Source organism: Podarcis bocagei (assembly GCF_964188305.1).
Source record: "Podarcis bocagei genome assembly, chromosome: 5".
Taxonomy (NCBI): Eukaryota; Metazoa; Chordata; class Lepidosauria; order Squamata; family Lacertidae; genus Podarcis; species Podarcis bocagei.
The window spans coordinates 99,799,186-99,819,540 of record NC_138129.1 but is presented as its reverse complement, the minus strand read 5'-3'; the positions used below and the strand labels follow the sequence as shown (position 1 = coordinate 99,819,540).

General features: G+C 43.3%; 1 protein-coding gene across 2 annotated transcripts in view; it reads left to right on the top strand.

Annotated features, from left to right (window-relative positions):
* DDR2 (discoidin domain receptor tyrosine kinase 2) overlaps positions 1-20,355 on the top strand; it is a 74,647-nt gene that overhangs the window by 29,423 nt on the left and 24,869 nt on the right. For both annotated transcript variants that reach the window (XR_014008530.1, XM_081195629.1), the window contains exons 2-7: positions 4,356-4,451; positions 9,218-9,320; positions 10,970-11,201; positions 12,306-12,453; positions 15,581-15,677; positions 17,722-17,905. Coding sequence is in view for 1 of the 2 variants with exons in the window: in XM_081195629.1 (XP_081051755.1) it covers positions 4,370-4,451; positions 9,218-9,320; positions 10,970-11,201; positions 12,306-12,453; positions 15,581-15,677; positions 17,722-17,905 (846 nt within the window). In the remaining variant the exon portion in view is untranslated. The remainder of the gene's footprint in view (positions 1-4,355; positions 4,452-9,217; positions 9,321-10,969; positions 11,202-12,305; positions 12,454-15,580; positions 15,678-17,721; positions 17,906-20,355) is intronic.

Genomic DNA, 20,355 nt, shown 5'->3' with positions numbered 1-20,355 from the left:
AGCTCTAGTTCAGCTTTGATTGGGGGTGCATTTATTAGTTACTTCACTATAAGCATTGTTTACTGCCCTTCAACCAATGATTGCCGTTAAAAATAAAATAATACAATAAAATCTAAACACATTCAGACAAAAGAATCAAGAGCCCATGTGATTAAAAACAGCACATGTTTATGCATGTCTACTCAAGCAGTTCTAGAAGACTTGCAGCATAAGAAAACAACGCCCAAGTTTTTCTGGATGATCAAGCTGTGATGGTTGGGGCTGCTAGAGTCCAAAATGTCTGGAGGGCACCAAAGAAGGACAGAACTTTTTTTATGTATGCAACAACAGCAGCAAGAATACTTATTGGAAAGTATTGGAAGACACAAGATCTACCCACCCTGGAAGAATGGCAGATGAAGGTGATTGACTACATGGAATTGGCAGAAATGACTGGCAGAATCCGAGACCAGGGAGAAGAGTTGGTGAAAGAAGACTGGAAGAAATTCAAAGACTACTTACAGAAACATTGTAAAATTAATGAATGTTAGAAGGATGTTGGATAGAAACAAAGCGGTTTCCAGCTGTAATGCTTTAAGAGATATGAAAAAAAAAAGGTTTCACAAATGGGTAAAAGTTTAATGGTAAGGATTTGCTGAACTAACAAATCGAACTGGAATACAAAGAAGGGAGGTATGAGGAGGTCCGAGGAAATAAGTGTATGGAAGTTATGTTATTGAAAATTAATGTGTGTTTTTAACTGTTTTTTATTTTGTATGTTTATTTTTCTTTTTTCTTGTTATATCTTAAAAACTTTTAATAAATATCTTTTAAAAAAAAATGTCTGGAGGGCACCAAGTTGGTGAAGGTTGAGCGTGAGCAATTTCCATCCATCTTCAGGCCCTGAAAAATGACCTATGCCAAGAATGTAACAGGGAGAGGCATCCCTGCTGGTTTTGCCTGGACCCCTCAGTTACTGTCCCAAATACAATATGCTTCTAAATCATTTCATCTGGTCAGGGAAATTGCAGACAGGTTGAAATCTCAAGTCGGATTCTTAGTAGGATTTTTATCTCTTGCTTTCCTAGTTAGTAGGGTTTTCCTAATTCCCTCAAGAGCAAAAGTGGGAAGAAGGCATGTCTGATCCAAAACCCTTGCACATTCAGCCCTCCCTTTAAGGGGTCCATGGATTTCTAGGACAATTTTCAAATGTGATTATGGGCCAGAAATTCCCACTTTGGGGAAGGGTCATAGCTCAGTGACAGAGCACCAGTTTTGCATGTGAAAGATCCAAGGTTCCATGTAGGGCTGGGGGTGCTGTGTGCCTGAAACCCTTGACTGCCACTGCCAGTCAGTGTAGGCAGTACTGAGTTCGATGGATCCATGGTCTGACTTGGTATAAGGCAGCTTCCTGCATTCTTCCTGGGCCTGAACTAATCTCAACATAGAAATGGCTTATTTTTCATCTCAGTTCACATTAAAGCAGTGTAATAAGTAGGTGCTATATTCTAACTGATATATGGGATGCAGGTGTGCTGTGGTCTAAACCACTAAGCCTCTTGGGCTTGCTTATCGGAAGGTCAACAGTTTGAATCCCCACGACGGGATGAGCTCCCGTTGCTCTGTCCCAGCCCCTGCCAACCGAGCAGTTCGAAAGCATACCAGCACGAGTAGATAAATAGGTACCTCTGAGGCGGCAAGGTAAGCAGCATTTCCATGCGCTCTGGCACTCATCACAGTGTTCTGTGCACCAGAAAGTGGTTTAGTCATGCTGGCCACATGACCCAGAAAAGCTGTCTGCTTTCAAGCTCCCTCAGCTTGAAGATGCCGCACTCCTTAGTCAAATTTGACTGGACGTAACTGTCCAGCGGTCCTTTACCATAACAGAGATCAATAAAAATCCAATCATGCAAACTTAATTCTTTCTTTAAAATAATACAAGTTTACTAAATTTGAGTTTTTGTGGCAAACACTCTGGGGCATGGAGCAGTAAAGCACGGACCTGTGCCTTGAAAAAGTGGGGCCAAAGGTAAGTGCGGCTAAGCCCTAAATCAAACAGAAATAAACTAATCCAAATTCCCCTAAGCTAGGGTTGCCATATTTTGAAGAGCAAAAAAGAGAATGCGGAGCCCCCTTGCCACACCATACCCCCCAACATTTCTCTGATGAAAGTAGGGACATCCTATAATAATAATAATACCCCACCCATCTGCCCCACTCCAACATATATCAAAGCATAATAAAACATTAAACATTTTAAAACAGGCGTGGGGGAGAAGGGGAGACAGAGAGAGACCCCCCCCCGGGAGTCTTTCCCACCTGCTCACAGGCAGCTTACTGGGCACTGGCATGGCCAACAGCTCAGAGAGGTCCAGTTAGCAGCCGTTTGATCTGCCATTGGACCGTGAGCCCAATCCCAACATCCACCATGCAGGTGCATCATAGAAATAGAAAAATGTTAAGAGTGGTCCTCGCGTGCACACTTCCTGGCTCTGTTTGCAAAAACCCGGACATTTTGGCAAATTCAAGAAATCTGCCCAGACTGAAATTTCACCCCTGAAAAAGAGGACCTGTCTGGGAGAAACCAGACATATGGCAACCCTACCAAAGCTATACTTGATGGATGGTTCAAGAAGTACCGTATTTTTCGCGCTATAACACGCACCCGACCATAACACGCACGTAGTTTTTAGAGGAGGAAAATCCGTAGGCATTCCCTCCATAACACGCACAGACATTTCCCCTTACTTTCTAGGAGGAAAAAAGTGTTATGGTGCAAAAAATACGGTAGGCCTTTCACCGGAAAGTTGCAGTTAGTTCCTTTCTTTATTTAGGGATGTCTTAGAGTGGAGACTGAAAAGGTCTGGCCAAACATCTTCATGGTCTACAAAGGTGTACAGTAAAGTGCAAAACAGAATTTCTAGGGTTGCCATATTTTGAAGAGCAAAAAAAGACACATTTGATGACTTCTGCTTTTAACTATGGATTGCTATGATGACTCTACTCATGAAAAAGAGGATGTGTCCTGGAAAAAGAGGACATATGGCAAGCCTAGGACACCTCACAGCCTATACCGTATTTTTCGCCCCATAAGACGCACTTTTTCCCCTCCAAAAATGAAGGGGAAATCGGGGTGCGTCTTATGGGGCGAATGCCTGCAAGCCTCGCGCGCCCGGCAGGAGGTCCGACCGGGTGCGCGAGGCTTGGGGCGGCAGCCTGTCGCCCGAAGCACGGGGAGCCCTCTGGAGGGCTCCCCCTGCTTCGGGCGAGTGTCTGCAAGCCTCGCGCACCCGGCAGGAGGTCCCGCTGGGTGCGGGAGGCTTGGGGCGGCAGCGGACTGCTTGCCCGCACCTAGAAGCTTGGGGCGCGCTGACCTCAGCTTGCCCCAAGCTTCTGGATTAGCGCAGCGCACCTGGGGGGGAAATAAATTTTTTCCCCTTTATTTCCCCCCCTAAAATCTAGGTGCGTCTTATGGGCCGGTGCGTCTTATGGGGCGAAAAATACGGTATATCATTTCTGCTGATTCCACTTTCTGTGTCTGAAAAATACCTTTATACCTGGAGTTTCAGAAACTCCGCCCTTTCTTAAGTGTCCTCTGTCAGATAACCCTTGGGAAAAGCAATGCTCAAGACATTTGCATTCTGGCTCTGCTCTGGCTGCGGATAGGAAAATAGCATTTGAGCTGTGAACACACTCCATTTACTCTGCATGCTGTGTGCTCCCACTGCTGGTTTGAGAAGTGGTATACACACATTAGCCACAACCCATATCAATGGGGTTGCATCTTACAACATACTGCATTTTAATGTGTTTCCCCCAAAACCAGCTTCAATCCTAACTGGTGGAGGGGGGAAGGAAAGGACCTAGGTGAGTTTGAATCTGGTAATGTATACACAGCATGTATAATTTAAGGTGTTATTCTGCTGTGCAGCATACAGTAAGATACATGTGTGGCTGGACTTTTAACTCTTCGACCTCAGCTAGCCTTGAACGCAATCAAAGTCTTAAGGGGCAACTCTCTACATGTTTACTTTGAACTAAAACTCAGGGCTTATCTATACTTCTGCTTCTCACGTGCTTTCTAGGCATGAATTCGAGTGGTTTTCTGTTTATTTGGCCGCTTTCCCCAGGAAAACCTGTTCTTTAGCACTGAATCGGAGCAAACATAAATCCATGGAAAATGCAATTGTCGTTTGCTCCGATTCAGTGGCAGAGAGCGGATTCCCCTGGGGAAAAGCAGTGGGAGAAGTGAAAGTGTGGATGAGCCCCCACTGTGCACTGTTCAATGGGCTTTATTCCCAGGGAAGTCAGCATACGACTGCAGTCTTAATTGTGCCTTCTGTGTGTCTCCTGATTTCTTATTTTGGCTGCCATAGGTACGAAACTGAAGATGCTTACTCCTCCCCAGACACTGCTAGCTCTGCTGATCCTGCTGGCTGTTCCAAGTGCTGTGAAAGCTCAGGTCAATCCAGGTAAGGGATGAAAATGCTGCTTCTCAGTATCAGGTCCACAAACTAAGAGATGTAGCCTACCTGGAAGTAAGTCCCATTGCATATAATACTTCTGAGCAGTATTGTAAATATGGCTCCTGGTGGTCATGAGTTGTACCTTTTGATGTTATTTAACACTAAATTGGGCTTATCACAGCTAACATGTTCCATGTATGATTCTTGATTAAGCTGCTTGCCCTCAGACCTCCATAAAGTTTAGCTCTCATGGCATACAAAATTAACAAGTTTGGGTCCCCTAAGAATCAAAAGAAGATTCCCTGCTGAATCCCTGCACAAAGCTCATTGAATCCAGCATCCTGTTTCTAACAGTGGCTGGGTTGATGGTTTTCATAACACTAGGAAGGCCAGAAGCAGGACATGAGGACAACAGCATCGGAAACTGGGAGGTGAGCGTCCTTCCTTGGAACACAGAACTTCCATTTAGCTGTCATAGCCAACCTGGTGGACCTGTCCACTATGCATTTGTGTAATTGCTCTTTAAACCCATTGAAGCCACTGGCCAACACCATGTCTTGTGGCAGCTAATTCCACCCTGTTAATTATTCACTGAGAGAAAAAGTAATGTTACAAAAGGCGGGTGCCTGTCCCTCTCTCTGCCAAGAGCCCAGGGGGTCCCAGGCACACACATAGGTTCAGTGTCCATTTGAAGAATACAGTACATGGCGGAGACTGTCGTGGCTTTAAGAAATATGGTTTATTTACCTATTTACACCTTCAGTCTGCATGGAGGGAGTCCAGAACTTATAGCACAGTCCTTTCAAGAGGGGCTTGTCCCCCAGGGACAGGCTTTCAGCTCTTCTTCCTCCTCCTTTTCCCCAGCCACCCTTGCTCCCAGAGCAATTACCCTGGCAACCGTCCAAATCCCCAGTCCCTGTTCAAACCTCAAGGCAAGGGGGAAGGAGTTCTCTTGTATTGTTAATGTCCCTCAATTGCTTCCTGTTGTTCTTTGATGACCTTAGCTCAGCCACAGGAATTCCTCTGCAGCTTGGATTCTTCCAAATAAATACATAAATAAATATTATTTATAACCTGCCCACCTGGCTTGGCTGCCCCAGCCACTCTGGGTGGCTTCCAACACACATAAAAATAATAATAAAACATCAAACATTAACAGTAACAATCAGTTCCTATATAAAAAGTCACAATAACTTTAAAATAAACAACTTATATCACATAAAGCAATATTCAATAATCCATTAGAATCCAATAGTAAACAGTAAAATTAAACATCAGCAAACAATAATTAAACAGTTTACACTTATCAATTACAATAAAGAATTACTAATCTATAATCAATGACAGCAAATCACAATGTATAAAATACCACAAAACGCACAAAGCCATGTAAAACGGTCAAACTGAGAAACAAGGACACACAACTTGTAAAATATTAAAAGCTACCCTTGAATTCCTCTCTTCCCAGATGCTTCTGCTGCTCTCAAAGTCATGGTCTGGGAAAGGCTCCCGGGGCTGGAGAGTGGGGCATGGAAAAGCCATTACCTGCAGAAAATCTCTCTCCCCTCAGTCTCTCTCCCTTCATTTCCCAAATACTGTACAGTAATCAAAATTGCCGATCAGAAGGTCGGCGGTTCGAATCCCTGCGACGGGGTGAGCTCCTGTTGCCCGGTCCCTGCTCCTGCCCACCTAGCAGTTCGAAAGCACACCAAAGGTACCGCTCCAGCGGGAAGGTAAACGGCGTTTCCATGCGCTGCTCTGGTTCGCCAGAAGCGGCTTAGTCATGCTGGCCACATGACCTGGAAGCTGTCTGCCGGCTCCCTCGGCCAGTAAAGCGAGATGAGCGCCACAACCCCAGAGTCGTCCATGACTGGACCTAATGGTCAGGGGTACCTTTACCTTTACCTTTAAATCTAGAACTGCATTTTCTTTTTCCGTGTCCTGAATCTACTGCCAATCAGTTTCCTGGGCAACCCAAAAGTCTCTAGCGCAGGGGACTGGGAACCTGCAAATCTCCATTTGTAGCTGGAATACAACTCCCATCATCCCTACCCATTGGCCATGCTGGCCAGGGCTGATGAGAGCTTGAGTCTAACAACAACAGGAGGGCCACAGGCTCCCCATTTCTGGTCCAGTATTTTTAAACCACTGTTGGAAGATGTGTAGGCTGTACCGAATGTGTCGGAATGTGTTTGGCTGCATAAGTGATTCAAAAATGCTGCACCTTCCTCATCCCGTGTAGTTTAGTTTGCTAAGAAGTAGTTTTCTGGCAGGTAATGGACAGAGCTTTGGGCTGAGGCCAGCGGTCAGACAGTAAACACTGTGGAACAAGCAGCCCTTTGAGAAGCTCTCTTGGCAGCTAAGCATGAAAAATAATGCTCAGGTAGCTCAAGGCCTGCTTGAAGCTTCTTGGCTAGTCTCTTGCAAATCAAAAGCAGCCACACATTGTAGGCACTGGTAGTTTTCCATTTCCAAACTGGGAAGAAGGTGTTGGGGAAGTGAGCTTGCAGAAGGGCTTTACTGAGCTGTCCCTCCAGTGCTCAGTCAGCTCAGTCTCTGTATCTTACCAATTAAAATGTATTTAATGTTTAACTATTCAGTTGCTGTAGGGTCTGCAAGTCAGGACGTTCTCTAGTCCACATCTTGCCTCTGCCACGAAGGCAACACAATCTCATCATCTCCCCCTCCCACCTACAATTTGGGGGAATACTGGTGTATATTACAGAACTATTGAAAATAATGTATGAGAAGTTACTTGGATATTGCAAAGTGCTGTGTAAATGCCAAATATTATAATTCTAGATTGCAAACATATTGGTAGGGGAGCTTCCGGCAGGCAGTTCAGGAATGAATAATTGACTAAAAGTGTTTATGGGAATGCATTTCAAATGATGTTTAGAGTACTCTGTCAACTCAAGTCTACCACTGGGAAACCCAGGGAGAACTAGTGGAAAGAATTTGACAGCACTTTAGAAACTAAAAAATGGTATAAATGACAAATGTGATTTTAAAAAATTCAAGAATTTAACTAAGAGATTCAAATCAGGATTGAGATTGAAGTTAGGACATGGTATCAGTATTTGCAGAGATGTCTTTTTCAAAAGTGAGTAATTAACTCCTAATTAAGTGAGCTCTTACAGGATCTGAGACTCTCACAGTTAAACAGTCCACACATTTTAAACATATTCCTTCTCATCACTACAAAACTTTAGGATTTAATTCATGGGCTACAGATATGCAGAAATGGACTGAAGATGCAGGGTCCACTTTAACTTCTACATATCTGATTTGATATGATTTATTATATTTCCATGCCACTTACAAACAATAAATAACAGTGACATGGCAGAACATTATAGAATATAACAAATACAGCATAGATCATATAGAAAATTAACAAATCATCAGTGAAACAATTACAATTTATAAAACACTGTTAACAAAGCTACAATTAAACAACATGCTAAACATTACAATTAAAGCAAAAGTCATATTATATGATTAACTAATCAATACAGCATTTATTATTTATAAAACAAAATAGGAACCAAAAGATAAACTATGCACTGTTAAGTTCATACACACATTCTCTGCACCCCAATAACTCATAATCTTTCACTCTGTTCAGCTCATTACACATATACATAGTGCCCATAGCAGCAATTCCTTTCTGAAGGTTCCTTGGACTGGAAGTGGGGTTGCATGGGTGAAACCCACCACCCCCTGATGGCAAACAGTCTTTCACCACTCACAGAAGGCTGGAAGGCTCCTAGGGCTTAAAGAGCTTCGAGGAAGATAGAGCTATGTACAGCTTTTATCTGGCCATTATTGCTGCTTAGAATCATAGAATTGTAGATCTGAAGGGACCCTGAGGGTCATCTAGTCCAACCCCCTGCAATGCAGGGATCTCAACTAAAGCATCCATGGTTCTTTCCTAATATTAAGGAACGCGCATTCAAAATCTCTGACAGGTAGCATTATGTGCCAGCTAAATTTCACGCTATATAAATTAGTACTCATAATTATAATGATAAATAGAATACTGTTTTTCTAATCTTTCTAATCTATTTTATGCTGGAGTCATTGTGGTAATAATGTGGGCTCATGGGGGGTGGAATAGATAGATAGTGTGCGGAAATTAGTAAAATAACTGGCTTGATCCTTAGATCCAAAGCACAAGCTAAACACCCTCTCCAGCAAGTGAGAGCTCCCAGCAGAGTTTAAAAACACAATAATAATAATAATAATAATAATAATAATAATAACAACAACAACAACAACAACAACAACAACAACAACAATCATGTAGCACAGTGGAGCATGAAGAGTATAGGTTGTTAGACTCTTTAAATATTCTGTTTAGTCCACTTACAGAGCTTCCCTCTCTACTCCTCTCTATCCCTCTCGCAAAGAACAAACCACACTGTTAGTAAGTTTAAATGCTTTACTTACAAACTCCAAAGGTCAGACTCATGCATTATTCCATGCAGCAGCATGTCCAAAATATGCACATGTTTTTCATCCTTTTTATTTTCCATTCTATTTCTTGGTTTATTATCATGGAATATTGTCTTTGTAATCTTTATTGTTTGTTTTACCAAATCTTTTCCAGGTTTTTTTAACCAACTCTTTTTAAATAAATTCTTCCAATACTTCTGTTTTTTTTTGTTTGTTTGTTTTCTGGTGAATATTTTGTTGGATTAAAAAAACCTGCCATTGCTGTTTTACTGACATCCCAAACCGACATCCCAAACTGCTCTCTCTCTCTGCAGCTGTGTGCCGCTACCCGTTGGGCATGTCAGGTGGACACATCCCTGATGAGGACATTACTGCTTCTAGTCAATGGTCTGAATCCACAGCAGCTAAGTATGGAAGGTAAGAGAGAGATGAGCCTGGGTCTCTCGCAAACCCAAGACATATGAGCCTGAGATCCTCATTCACATCCCCCAGTCGTTCCCATGCCTCACTGGCTGTGCTTTTGCATCCTCCCCTACTCCAAAAGTGATTGGCTCCTCCTAGGCTAAGCAGTCTGAGGGCACCCAAAAAGGTGAAACTGACTCTGCATACATCCTCAGAAGAGCTCATGGTCTACTACTGGCACCCTTCTTGTACCAGGGCTCAGCCCCAGAACCCGATTCCAGTGCTAACGTTCAGGCATTGAACATTACCAGCAGCAATAGAGCAGAATGAACAGGTTCCTGCTGGATTGTTCATGGTGTCCTTTGCTTAACACTGATGTAACCAGCTGTGGCTCATCAGATGGTTTGCTGGATGCTGCCAACATCCACTGCTGAGCACCACTGAACGGGGCATGTGAGGTGGTGTAGAATGCATGAGGGCTTTTAATTCAACACTGTGTGGGTGCACAGCTACTGAAGGACTAGCCAATGCCAGCAAGGGCCATGATGTTAACAACCCCTGCTGGCCAGGCCGGCCCAAGACATTTTGGCACCTGAGGCAAGCCACAAAATGGCACCTGCCCCATCAGGGATAAAGTGGGGAGTGAAGCTTTACATCAGGGAAAAGGAGGAGGTGAAGGTCTTCATGTGATGGTGTTATGTACTGAGTGAATAGGATCCAAAATGCAGCAGTCTGATTGGTCCTAGAACAATAGGATCCAACATGCAGCAGTCTGATTGGTCCTAGAACAATGCAGCAGTATGATTGGTCTGCAGCAGCCACCCAATCCGGCTCCAGATGGAAGTGAATCCACAACCTCATTGGCCTACAGGAGAATTCCTGAATTAGCCAATCACATGCAGCCCATTGTGTAAATAATGTACTGTATATAAGCAGATACTTTGAGGGGACATTCATTCCTCCTCACCACTATGAGCTGAATAAAGAGCATGAAATCCACTTTCGACTCAGAGTATATTTCAGATATGTTCCTTGGAGGCCAGATCTGCTGCCTTTGTGGATCCTACCACCCGAGGCATTCACCTCAACTTGCCTCATTTAGTTACTATGGTCTATCACCACTGATACATCACCTCCATAAATACGCATAAGCCCCTTTTAAGCCATCTGAGCCTCGCCACATCTTGCAGCAGCTAACTCCATATGATCATTGATTGTGATATAAAGAGTTCCTTGTTTTGCCTCCCCCAAGTTCTTTCATGTGAGAGGGAGTAAACCGTTCTCACTATCCAAATCCTGTCCATCTGTCATAGCCAGCTTCCAGCCTATCCCTTTGTCCCAGTCAGGGCTGCCATGCTCTTGTTCTCCATTCCATCCCTGAGGTCAGCCCAACCCTCTTCCCCAGTCCTGGCTCTGCCCTGTTGCCACCCGCGTGGCACATCTATCGTGGCAAGTAGGGAAGGCACGGGTGCTGAGGTGGTGAAAGTAAGAAGCTGAATGGGAATGGAGAAACTGGACTAGTGGCCGAGAGGCCAGAGCCAGATAAGGGAGTCACAGGAAGGGGGCGAATGAAAGAACCACCATGGGAAGTGATAGGCCAAGATGGACATTGACCACAAATGAGTTGGTGACGCCAGTCAGGTCCACTTTCTGCTTTTCTCTAGGCTAGGCTCAGAAGAAGGGGATGGTGCCTGGTGCCCTGAGATCCCTGTGGAACCAGATGACCTCAAGGAGTTCCTGGAGATTGATTTACATGCCCTGCACTTCATCACCCTGGTCGGGACCCAGGGCCGTCATGCAGGAGGTCACGGCAATGAATTTGCACCAATGTACAAAATTAATTACAGCCGGGATGGCACCCGCTGGATATCTTGGCGGAACAGGCATGGAAAGCAGGTAAAGCAGTAGGGAAGGGGTGAAATAATAATAATAATAATAATAATAATAATAATAATAATAATAATAATAGTTGTTGACTATAGAGTGTCTGTGGCAAATAAAAAACAACAGCACAGCCAGGGCTTAGGCACACTTATCTTTTGCCCCACTCTTCCAGGTCTGTGCTTCAAAGCTCTGTCTTTGGAGCAAACAGCAATTCAGGCTTTCCACATATTGCTGTTTGCTCTGACTGAGCTTTAAAGAGCGGGTTTTTGCAGGAAAAGCTCTGGAGCAAAAAAAAAAAAAAGTGCTCGGACACGGACTTTTGAAGTGTGGACCATGCTTGGAAAGAGCAGAGGAAAGGCAAGTGTGGAGATGCCCTCAGTAATGCTGTAGTAAGTTCTGAAGCCCAGGAGCTCATAAAGACGACCCCATAAAGATTCCAAAAATGCAGGCAACTTTGTTGAATTATACACATACAGACAGACGTGTGTATGCATGCCTCAAAGTGCACCACACACAAAAAAGGTAAAGGTGAAGGACCCCTGGACAGTTAAGTCCAGTCAAAGACAACTATGGGGTTGCGACGCTCATCTTGATTTCAGGTTGAGGGAGCCAGTGTTTGTCCACAGACAGCTTTCTGGGTCATGGGGCCAGCAGGACTCAACTGCTACTGGTGCAATGGAACACTGTGACAGAAACCAGAGTGCATGGAAATGCTGTTTACCTTCTCGCCACATTTTGGTCCTCACAACTAAGTCAAGGACCAAAGAATTCCCTGAACTTGACAAGATTTCAGCTGAATTTTTATGTTACCAAGAATCCATGTTTTGGGTGAAGGTGCAGAACGTACATAAATTGCCAATGTTCTCTAGGAGAGGGCATGCTACTAAAGAGCAAATATTGCAACCAGTTTAAACACCTGATTAAACTTATAGCAGAACTGAGTTGACCTAAATAGAAAAATCTTATATATTCAGTTGCTAGAGGGCACCATCAGAATAATAACTACGGAAATTTCAAGGAGAACTGTGGTACAATTACTGTGGCTGCAACACTTCCCTGTCTACCTGCCACCCAGCAGCCTTGTTCTTGGTTATTTTATGTCCTTTCCCCCCTCAGGTGCTTGATGGAAACACCAATCCATACGATATTGTCCTCAAGGACTTGGAGCCACCCATCATTGGTCGATTCATCCGCTTTATTCCTGTGACTGACCATTCCACAAATGTCTGTCTCAGGGTGGAGCTGTATGGTTGTGTCTGGCTAGGTAAGTACAGCAATTCATTGGAACTATGACCTATCAGGGTGACTTACACTGCAGGCAAATATAATTTTTGTAGAGCAGTGAGGCTATTCTGGAAGCTTCATCACTGTGTTCCATCCAAATGTACCTTTTTGGTCCAAAGTTGAGGGAAGCAGGGGCAGTAGTTCTGCAAGGTAGAAGCAGAATCTAACTGTGCATAGTGTCGATTGGCTAGCATCTGTTATGTCACCAAGGATTCTTCCCCCCCCCTTTTGAAAATAAAACACTAATGAACAGGTAAATCAATGTGGTGCTTTAAAAGAAAAATAACATATTTGGCTGAGCCACCATACAATGGCAGTGATCTAGACAAATGTGTTCATAGTTAGTGTCTGCACCCAACTGTTCTGGGGTTTTTCCTTTGCAACAGATGTATCCCATCCACAACATGGACAAATGGCTTGCCAGATTCTTAAAAAGAAATGTAAAAGTTTTCAAATTATTATGGAATCACAGAGGCAAGTGAACAATAACCAAAAAAAATCAATAATATATTGAACTCAATGCAGGGCATACAAAATATAAAAACATTAAATAATAACGCCCAGTTTAAAATAATGGCATGGGGAGAGATACCTGTACATCTGAAACAAAACTGTATGAAATAAAATCCTACCATACTGAACAGAAATGCGCAGGATCTTCCTGTCCATTAGAGACCCATGACTTAGGTTTTATTTTTTATGCAATAACTAAATTCCAGAGATTATTTTTACCATCAGGATATAGACATATATTTAAATGATTGTCACTGCTGTGCTATAGAGATGCTGGCAGCTGCCAGAACCCAAAAGTTCTTTTGGCAAAACATCTTCATGGTATCTGTTGACACATTTAGTAGGAATAACTGTGGATAAATTTGAATATGTGTTAATAATCTTTAATATCTCCTAATAAATTTCATCCCAGAATAAAGCAACCTGTGGGTATTCCTACTGGATATGGAGGGGAAAGTCCCTTTAGTTCCACAACCAGTTTCTTAGATTAAAAAATAGTTTCGAAACTGAGCTGCTGAGATGCAAACTTGCAGAAAAACTCTCATTCACGGCTGTACTTAGCTGGATTATGGCTGTTCTTGGTCACAGATTGTGGCCATTTTTGTTCGCATTACTCTGAAATGAGAGCAGCAAAGAGGAAACTAGAGAGGGAAAGTGGGGGCAAGTGTGGAACTGGTCAGGGAAAAATGTCTCAACTGGCAGCATATTCCTTTGCACAGTGATACGTCTAATTTACTTATGTGTATCACTTTCAAATGTATAATGTTTCCTGGAACTTTAAAAATTCATAGAAATCCAGTAGTTTAGAAAAGTGTCCAGTGAAGTGCAGAAATAAGTCACAGGAAGAGGACAATTTAAGTGACAGAAAGCAAAATCTGCTGTTCCCAAACTGATTGAAGATTTAATGCTTGAAGGGAAAAAGCATTCCGTTTAATTTAAAGGGCTAGAATGGGTAACTTTATGTATTTATTTTTTGTTCTTAATTTCATTTACTACTTTTTAATTGTATCATAATATTTGATTAGAACTACTTATTAATAATGTTATAGTTATAAAATAGGAAAGCAAAGATAGAATTGTCTTAAAAATGAGAAATACAGTACAGCATTTCTAACGCTCATTTGAGCGTTTGAAGTGCTTGGTATCCATTCTTTTGCAATCTGAAAGCAACCCTGTTTCCCCCCCTGTATATTCCCTGTACAGTATTTTTCCCTGTACATGTTGGGGGGGGGGTGGAATTACAGAGAGAGAATACACAATCACCCCTTAATAGTACGCAGAAACATGCCCCCCAATCTCTGAGCAGTGAGAGATTCCAGGGGTTCCAGATGTTTACTCAGAGTTCATGTTTCCTTTTGGAAATGAGGAACAGTGGAGACTATGGGGTATTCAGGATATATGGTTTATTTACACACATAAACAACCTGAGCCTAAGATGGAGGGGCTCACAGCTTTAAAACACCCAAAGGATCTTGTTTCTTGCATAGTTGCAGAATTGGATTCAAACAGAAATTGAACATTGCTCTGACTCTCCCTGACATTTGCTCCAATTCAACGGTAAAACACGGGGTTTCCCAGGGAAAGTGCTGGAGCAAAACAACAAACAAACAAAAACAAACAACTCTGTTCAGACATTGCGCTTTAAAGCCTGGACCTGTGCCTAGAAAGTACAGCATAAAAGGAAGTTTGGATGAGGCCTTAGCTGCTAGCTCCCAGTTCCTTATTTGCACAAAGGTTTGGAACAGAGATTTATTGTGAATTTTGAAGGGGACACTCCTTCAATCATGCAGTTATACTATATGGACCAGATATTTATAACTTATTTTGAGGTGCAGGGGTATATTAACTGTAGTTCCTGATCAGGCTTACTGATTGAGATCTGTTTCAAACTTTTGTGCAAATAAGGAGCTAGGAACTTTATCAGGGGTAAAGAAATATGTGTCAAGTTTTGTGCCGTGAGGTCCTATTTTCAACCCCTTTCCCAGACTAGTTTACACTGTTAGAAACACTGCCCTTTTTGCAGCTTAAAGGCACCACAGAGGAGCAATTAATTAGGATCACAGGAAGTACTTTCTTTAAATTAATTAATCACTGCAGTATTATCTTGTTTTAGCTTCAAAGAGCTCAGAGTCCTCTTTGTACCTGAGTACAAGAGTACCTGAACTGCAGGAAGGTGTGCTTCAGAGGGCTGGAGTTTATTGCACATTTATTCTGATTTGTTTGCAGGAAAGTGTTATCCCACACTTTCAAGGGCATTTCCCCATCATTTTCCTTCCCACAAAAACTCATTTTTTAAAAATCTCTACGCCACTTAGAGATTTTTGAAATATCACATGGTGAGTAAGTGCTTTTTTAAAAAAGCAATTTTGTTGCTCAAGCGTGCCAAATCCACTAACTGCACAACCTAAATTTGCAGGTGTGCGAATGATTCCACTTGGAAGCAGCCTAGACCTCAGCTAGTCTTTCTTCCCATTTATCTTATCTGTTCCCAGCTTCCAGGCTCTGTGTTTGTGGACTTCTTTCCAGACCGATGTTCTGACTAGCAGCAGCAGCAGCAGCCGTGCAAGAGTAACCCCTGTTCCATCTCTTTACAGATGGGCTGGTTTCATACAGTGCTCCTGCAGGGCAGCAGTTGGCTTTACCTGGTGGCACCGTGATTTACCTGAACGATTCAATCTATGACGGGTACAGGTGGGTTCCTGAGTATCACGCAACTGGGAAAGGGGCCTGATGGGTGGAAGGGAGAGAGGAAAGGCTTCAGCCAAGTTAATATTTCAGAGTGAAGGGAGCAGGCAGTCTCATTGATTTAAGAAACATAACAATAGTTTCAAATTTAAAGATAAATTGTGAAGAGTAACCAGTGCCTTTTCCCTAGAAAAATAGGTGCTGGTACTCACCATAAAGTTGTTAAAGTAAGTGTCACACTTTTTAACAAACAAAAAAAGAGGTTCCGGTACTGCGTTCCCTTGAGTACCCCCTGGGGAAAAAAGCACAGAGTGTAACTCTTTTTTTTAATATAATTTTTGGTTCTCCATCCAGTTTCTTACTTTATAGTTTAAAGGGCATGTGTGCATCCAGTGCAACAACCTGCCCCCAAGTTTTGTATCCAACCTAAACCAGCGGCAAAAACTAAGTCAAAGGTGATTATTTTTCATGAATCTGCTCTATTTTCCTGCTATTTGGGGAATTTGAACATAAGAACATGAGAACAACTCTGCTGCATCAGACCAGTGGCCCATTTAGTCCACCATCCCTTTCTCACAGTGCTCAGCCATTCAAATAGCCCTCAGAAGGTTGTCAGTAATAAAATGAGATAATATCTATAAAATTTCTGCCAGCCATCTCTTTCTGTACCTTTATACTTTCTCATGGTCACACAACAACCCAGCCAGATGGGCAGGGTATATATGTATGTATGCATGTATGTATGTATGTATGTATAAACAAACAAACAAACAAACAAACAAACAAACTTATAATTATCCTCATCCTCTAAGTTCAACCAGAGACAAAATTAATGCTCATTTTTCATGTGATAAATTTCTTGTGCGATGTCTACCCATCACATTTTTGTGGAGCAAATGACCTTTCTGCAAAATTAATTGTTTCACTAGCTTTTACTATGGTATTTGAACAGGTAAACAGCAAAGCCTTCATGGCATGCAGGCCACTTTGTCTCATGGGACTTGCCTGAATGAGTTTGGGATTCCCATGTGGACAAATTCACAAGTGACTGCATTAAAGTCCACAAGCATTTTCTAGAACTGAAGGAACTTTTCCAGTAACTTCCTTTTCTTTTTCCTGTATGGGGGACTATTTCACAAAGCAAGTTATCACATGGAAATGACCCAGCAAAGACACCATAGCTCAGGGGCTGCCAACATGGGGCCCCCCAGATGGCCAGCATGACCAGGGATGATGGAAGTTGTAGTAGCCCATGACAGCTGGAGAGCACCAGGTTAGCTTCCCCTACTGTAACTAGATTTCTAGAGAACTACAAGATTCCTTCCTTGTGTAACCTGGGTCTTTTGGAACTTCCTGGAAGCCCCCTGTGCCTCACAAAAACTCTCATGATGATTTGGGGATAATCAGGGCATGTACAAAAATGCTTTACAGTGGTGCCTCGCAAGACGAAAATAATCCGTTCCGCAAGTCTCTTCGTCTAGCGGTTTTTTCGTCTTGCGAAGCAACCCTATTAGCGGATTAGCGGATTAGCGCTATTAGCGGCTTAGCGGTTTAGCGGCTATTAAAGGCTTAGCGGCTTAGCGGCTTAGCGGCTAAAAGGCTATTAGCGGCTTAGCGGCTTAGAAAAGGGGGGGAAGCGAAAAAAATCGCAAGGCTCGCAAGACGTTTTCGTCTTGTGAAGCAAGCCCATAGGGAAATTCGTCTTGCGAAGCGCATTGAAAAACGGAAAACCCTTTCGTCTAGCGGGTTTTTCGTCTTGCGAGGCATTCGTCTTGCGGGGCACCACTGTACATTGCATCACATGAGAGGAATTTACTGTATCAAAAACTAACATGAGAATTTGTCCATCCCTGGGCTAAATTGGACTTCCAACTGAGTTCCCAGCTGCCAATTCCACAATTTATCCATCCATTAAATGGTACAGGAGGCCACCATCTGTCCCCTTTGCCCTCCTGTTTGAGCTGGGACAATCTTGCTGATATTTAGAAGAAAAAGGTTGGGATTAACTGTGTTCTACCCCCTCCCCCTCTTTTAACCTGCCACTCACTAGCATGACGGAAGGACTAGGCCAGCTGACAGACGGGGTTTCAGGCCTGGATGATTTTAGCCAAACCCACGAATACCATGTATGGCCTGGTTATGACTATGTTGGCTGGCGCAATGAGAGCACCACCAATGGCTATGTGGAAATTGTCTTCGAATTTGACCGGATCAGAAACTTCACCACCATGAAGGTTAGTTGCTAAATTCAATGCGGGCTCCCATGTTTTCTTTAGACTGACAGCAGAGTGCAATTTATAGAAGATGTGTAGGGATCCTTTTCCTGCTGCCCAACCCCACATTTCAAACCTCAGGTCTGAAGGCTCCAGCTGGTGCAAAAAGGTTCAGCTTGACTGTTGACTGGGGCAGACCAGTGCTAACAAAAAACTTGGATGCTCAAAAGCTTGCACTGGCTTCCTATGTGCTGCAGGACCAAGTTCAAGATTCTCATATTAATTTACAAGCCCCTTATCTGCTTGGGTCCAGATGCCTAATCCCTTATATCCCACCCCAATCACTGAGGTCTTGAGGGACCCAATTTTATGGGACTCACTTCCAGCTGAGGTCAGAGGTGTTGAGCTTCCAACACCTTCCAAAACCATTTTTATTCCAGTTGAAGTCTGATTTTATAGCTTTAACCTATTTTTATCTTTTCTGTATTGTATTTCTGAGACTATGGTAGTTAAGTATATATAAATGGTTTAAATAAATAAATACACTTTTGGCCTACACACTTGAGTAACTATTATGATAAACAATTACACATGGGCCTTTGTGCTAAATATGTGTGCCAAAGTCCAAATCTCTTACCTTTAAAAAGGGGTCTGTGTATTCATTTGACCTGTGTTGATGACAGCCATTTTGAAATCTGACATGGCACATCTGGTTGGCAGGGAAGAGTGCAGATCCTGCAATACAAAGGGATCCAAAACTCAGACGCCATCTTTTGGGGCTGCAATCCTGTGCAAGTCATGTTACCCGTACAAGTTCTCAGCGCCCCCCAGCACTTGTTGGGGACATGGTGCCCCAAAACATGTGTTTTGGGGCATTACACAATATTTCTGCCCTGAAAAAAGCACTTTTTCGGGGTGAAAGTGTACTGAAACCGTGTGAGCTCACAGTGGCCATTTGGGCTGCTGTCCTCTCACGAGAAAAATCAGGATGCCCTGTTTTTTTCTGGGACAGTTGATGTGTTTAAGAGTGGCACTGGCAAAGGATAAACAGGTGTTATATTTTGTGCCTTGTGCAGGAAATTCAAATGTTATCTTTCCCTTCCACTAACTGATATGGGACACAATCCACTGATACCTTATTCTACTGAAATTGATGAGAGCTTGGGTCGATTAAGAGCAAGGGTTTCAAGCTGCATCCCATTCATTCCCGAGGGGCCTGTGCAGGAGAAATCAGGAGAGAAGAGCCTAGCTTTGCCTAGCACCTCAAGGGTGCAACCTGATGGATAGAATGGGTGGAACAAGTGGCAAAACAGACAGGAAGAAAATAGTATGTGCGCGCACACACACTGTGATTCTGGACCTCAGTCCTGAAATGCTGCTGCTTCCCCAGAGACCCTAAGAAGACTAAAATTCTTGTAAAGAAGCTGGTAAAATGCGGTCTTGACTATGCTACCACTCAGTGGATTTGTAACTGGCTGACTGACCGAACCCAAAGGGTGCTCATCAATGGTTCCTCTTCATCCTGGAGAAGAGTGACTAGTGGGGTGCCACAGGGTTCTCTCTTGGGCCCGGTCTTATTCAACATCTTTATCAACAACTTGGATGATGGACTCAAGGGCATCCTGATCAAATTTGCAGATGACACCAAACTGGGAGGGGTGGCTAACACCCCAGAGGACAGGATCACACTTCAAAATGACCTTGACAGATTAGAGAACTGGGCCAAAACAAACAAGATGAATTTTAACAGGGAGAAATGTAAAGTATTGCACTTGGGCAAAAAAAATGAGAGGCACAAATACAAGATGGGTGACACCTGGCTTGAGAGCAGTCATGTGAAAAGGATCTAGGATCCTTGTTGACCACAAACTTGACATGAGCCAACAGTGTGACGGGGCAGCTAAAAAAGCCAATGCAATTCTGGGCTGCATCAATAGGAGTATAGCATCTAGATCAAGGAAAGTAATAGTGCCACTGTATTCTGCTCTGGTCAGACCTCACCTGGAGTACTGTGTCCAGTTCTGGGCACCACAGTTCGAGAAGGACACTGACAAACTGGAACGTGTCCAGAGGAGGGCAACCAAAATGGTCAAAGGCCTGGAAACGATGCCTTATGAGGAACGGCTAAGGGAGCTGGGCATGTTTAGCCTGGAGAAGAGGAGGTTAAGGGGTGATATGATAGCCATGTTCAAATATATAAAAGGATGTCACATAGAGGAGGGAGAAAGGTTGTTTTCTGCTGCTCCAGAGAAGCGGACACGGAGCAATGGATCCAAACTACAAGAAAGAAGATTCCACCTAAACATTAGGAAGAACTTCCTGACAGTAAGAGCTGTTCGACAGTGGAATTTGCTGCCAAGGAGTGTGGTGGAGTCTCCTACTTTGGAGGTCTTTAAGCAGAGGCTTGACAACCATATGTCAGGAGTGCTCTGATGGTGTTTCCTGCTTGGCAGGGGGTTGGACTCGATAGC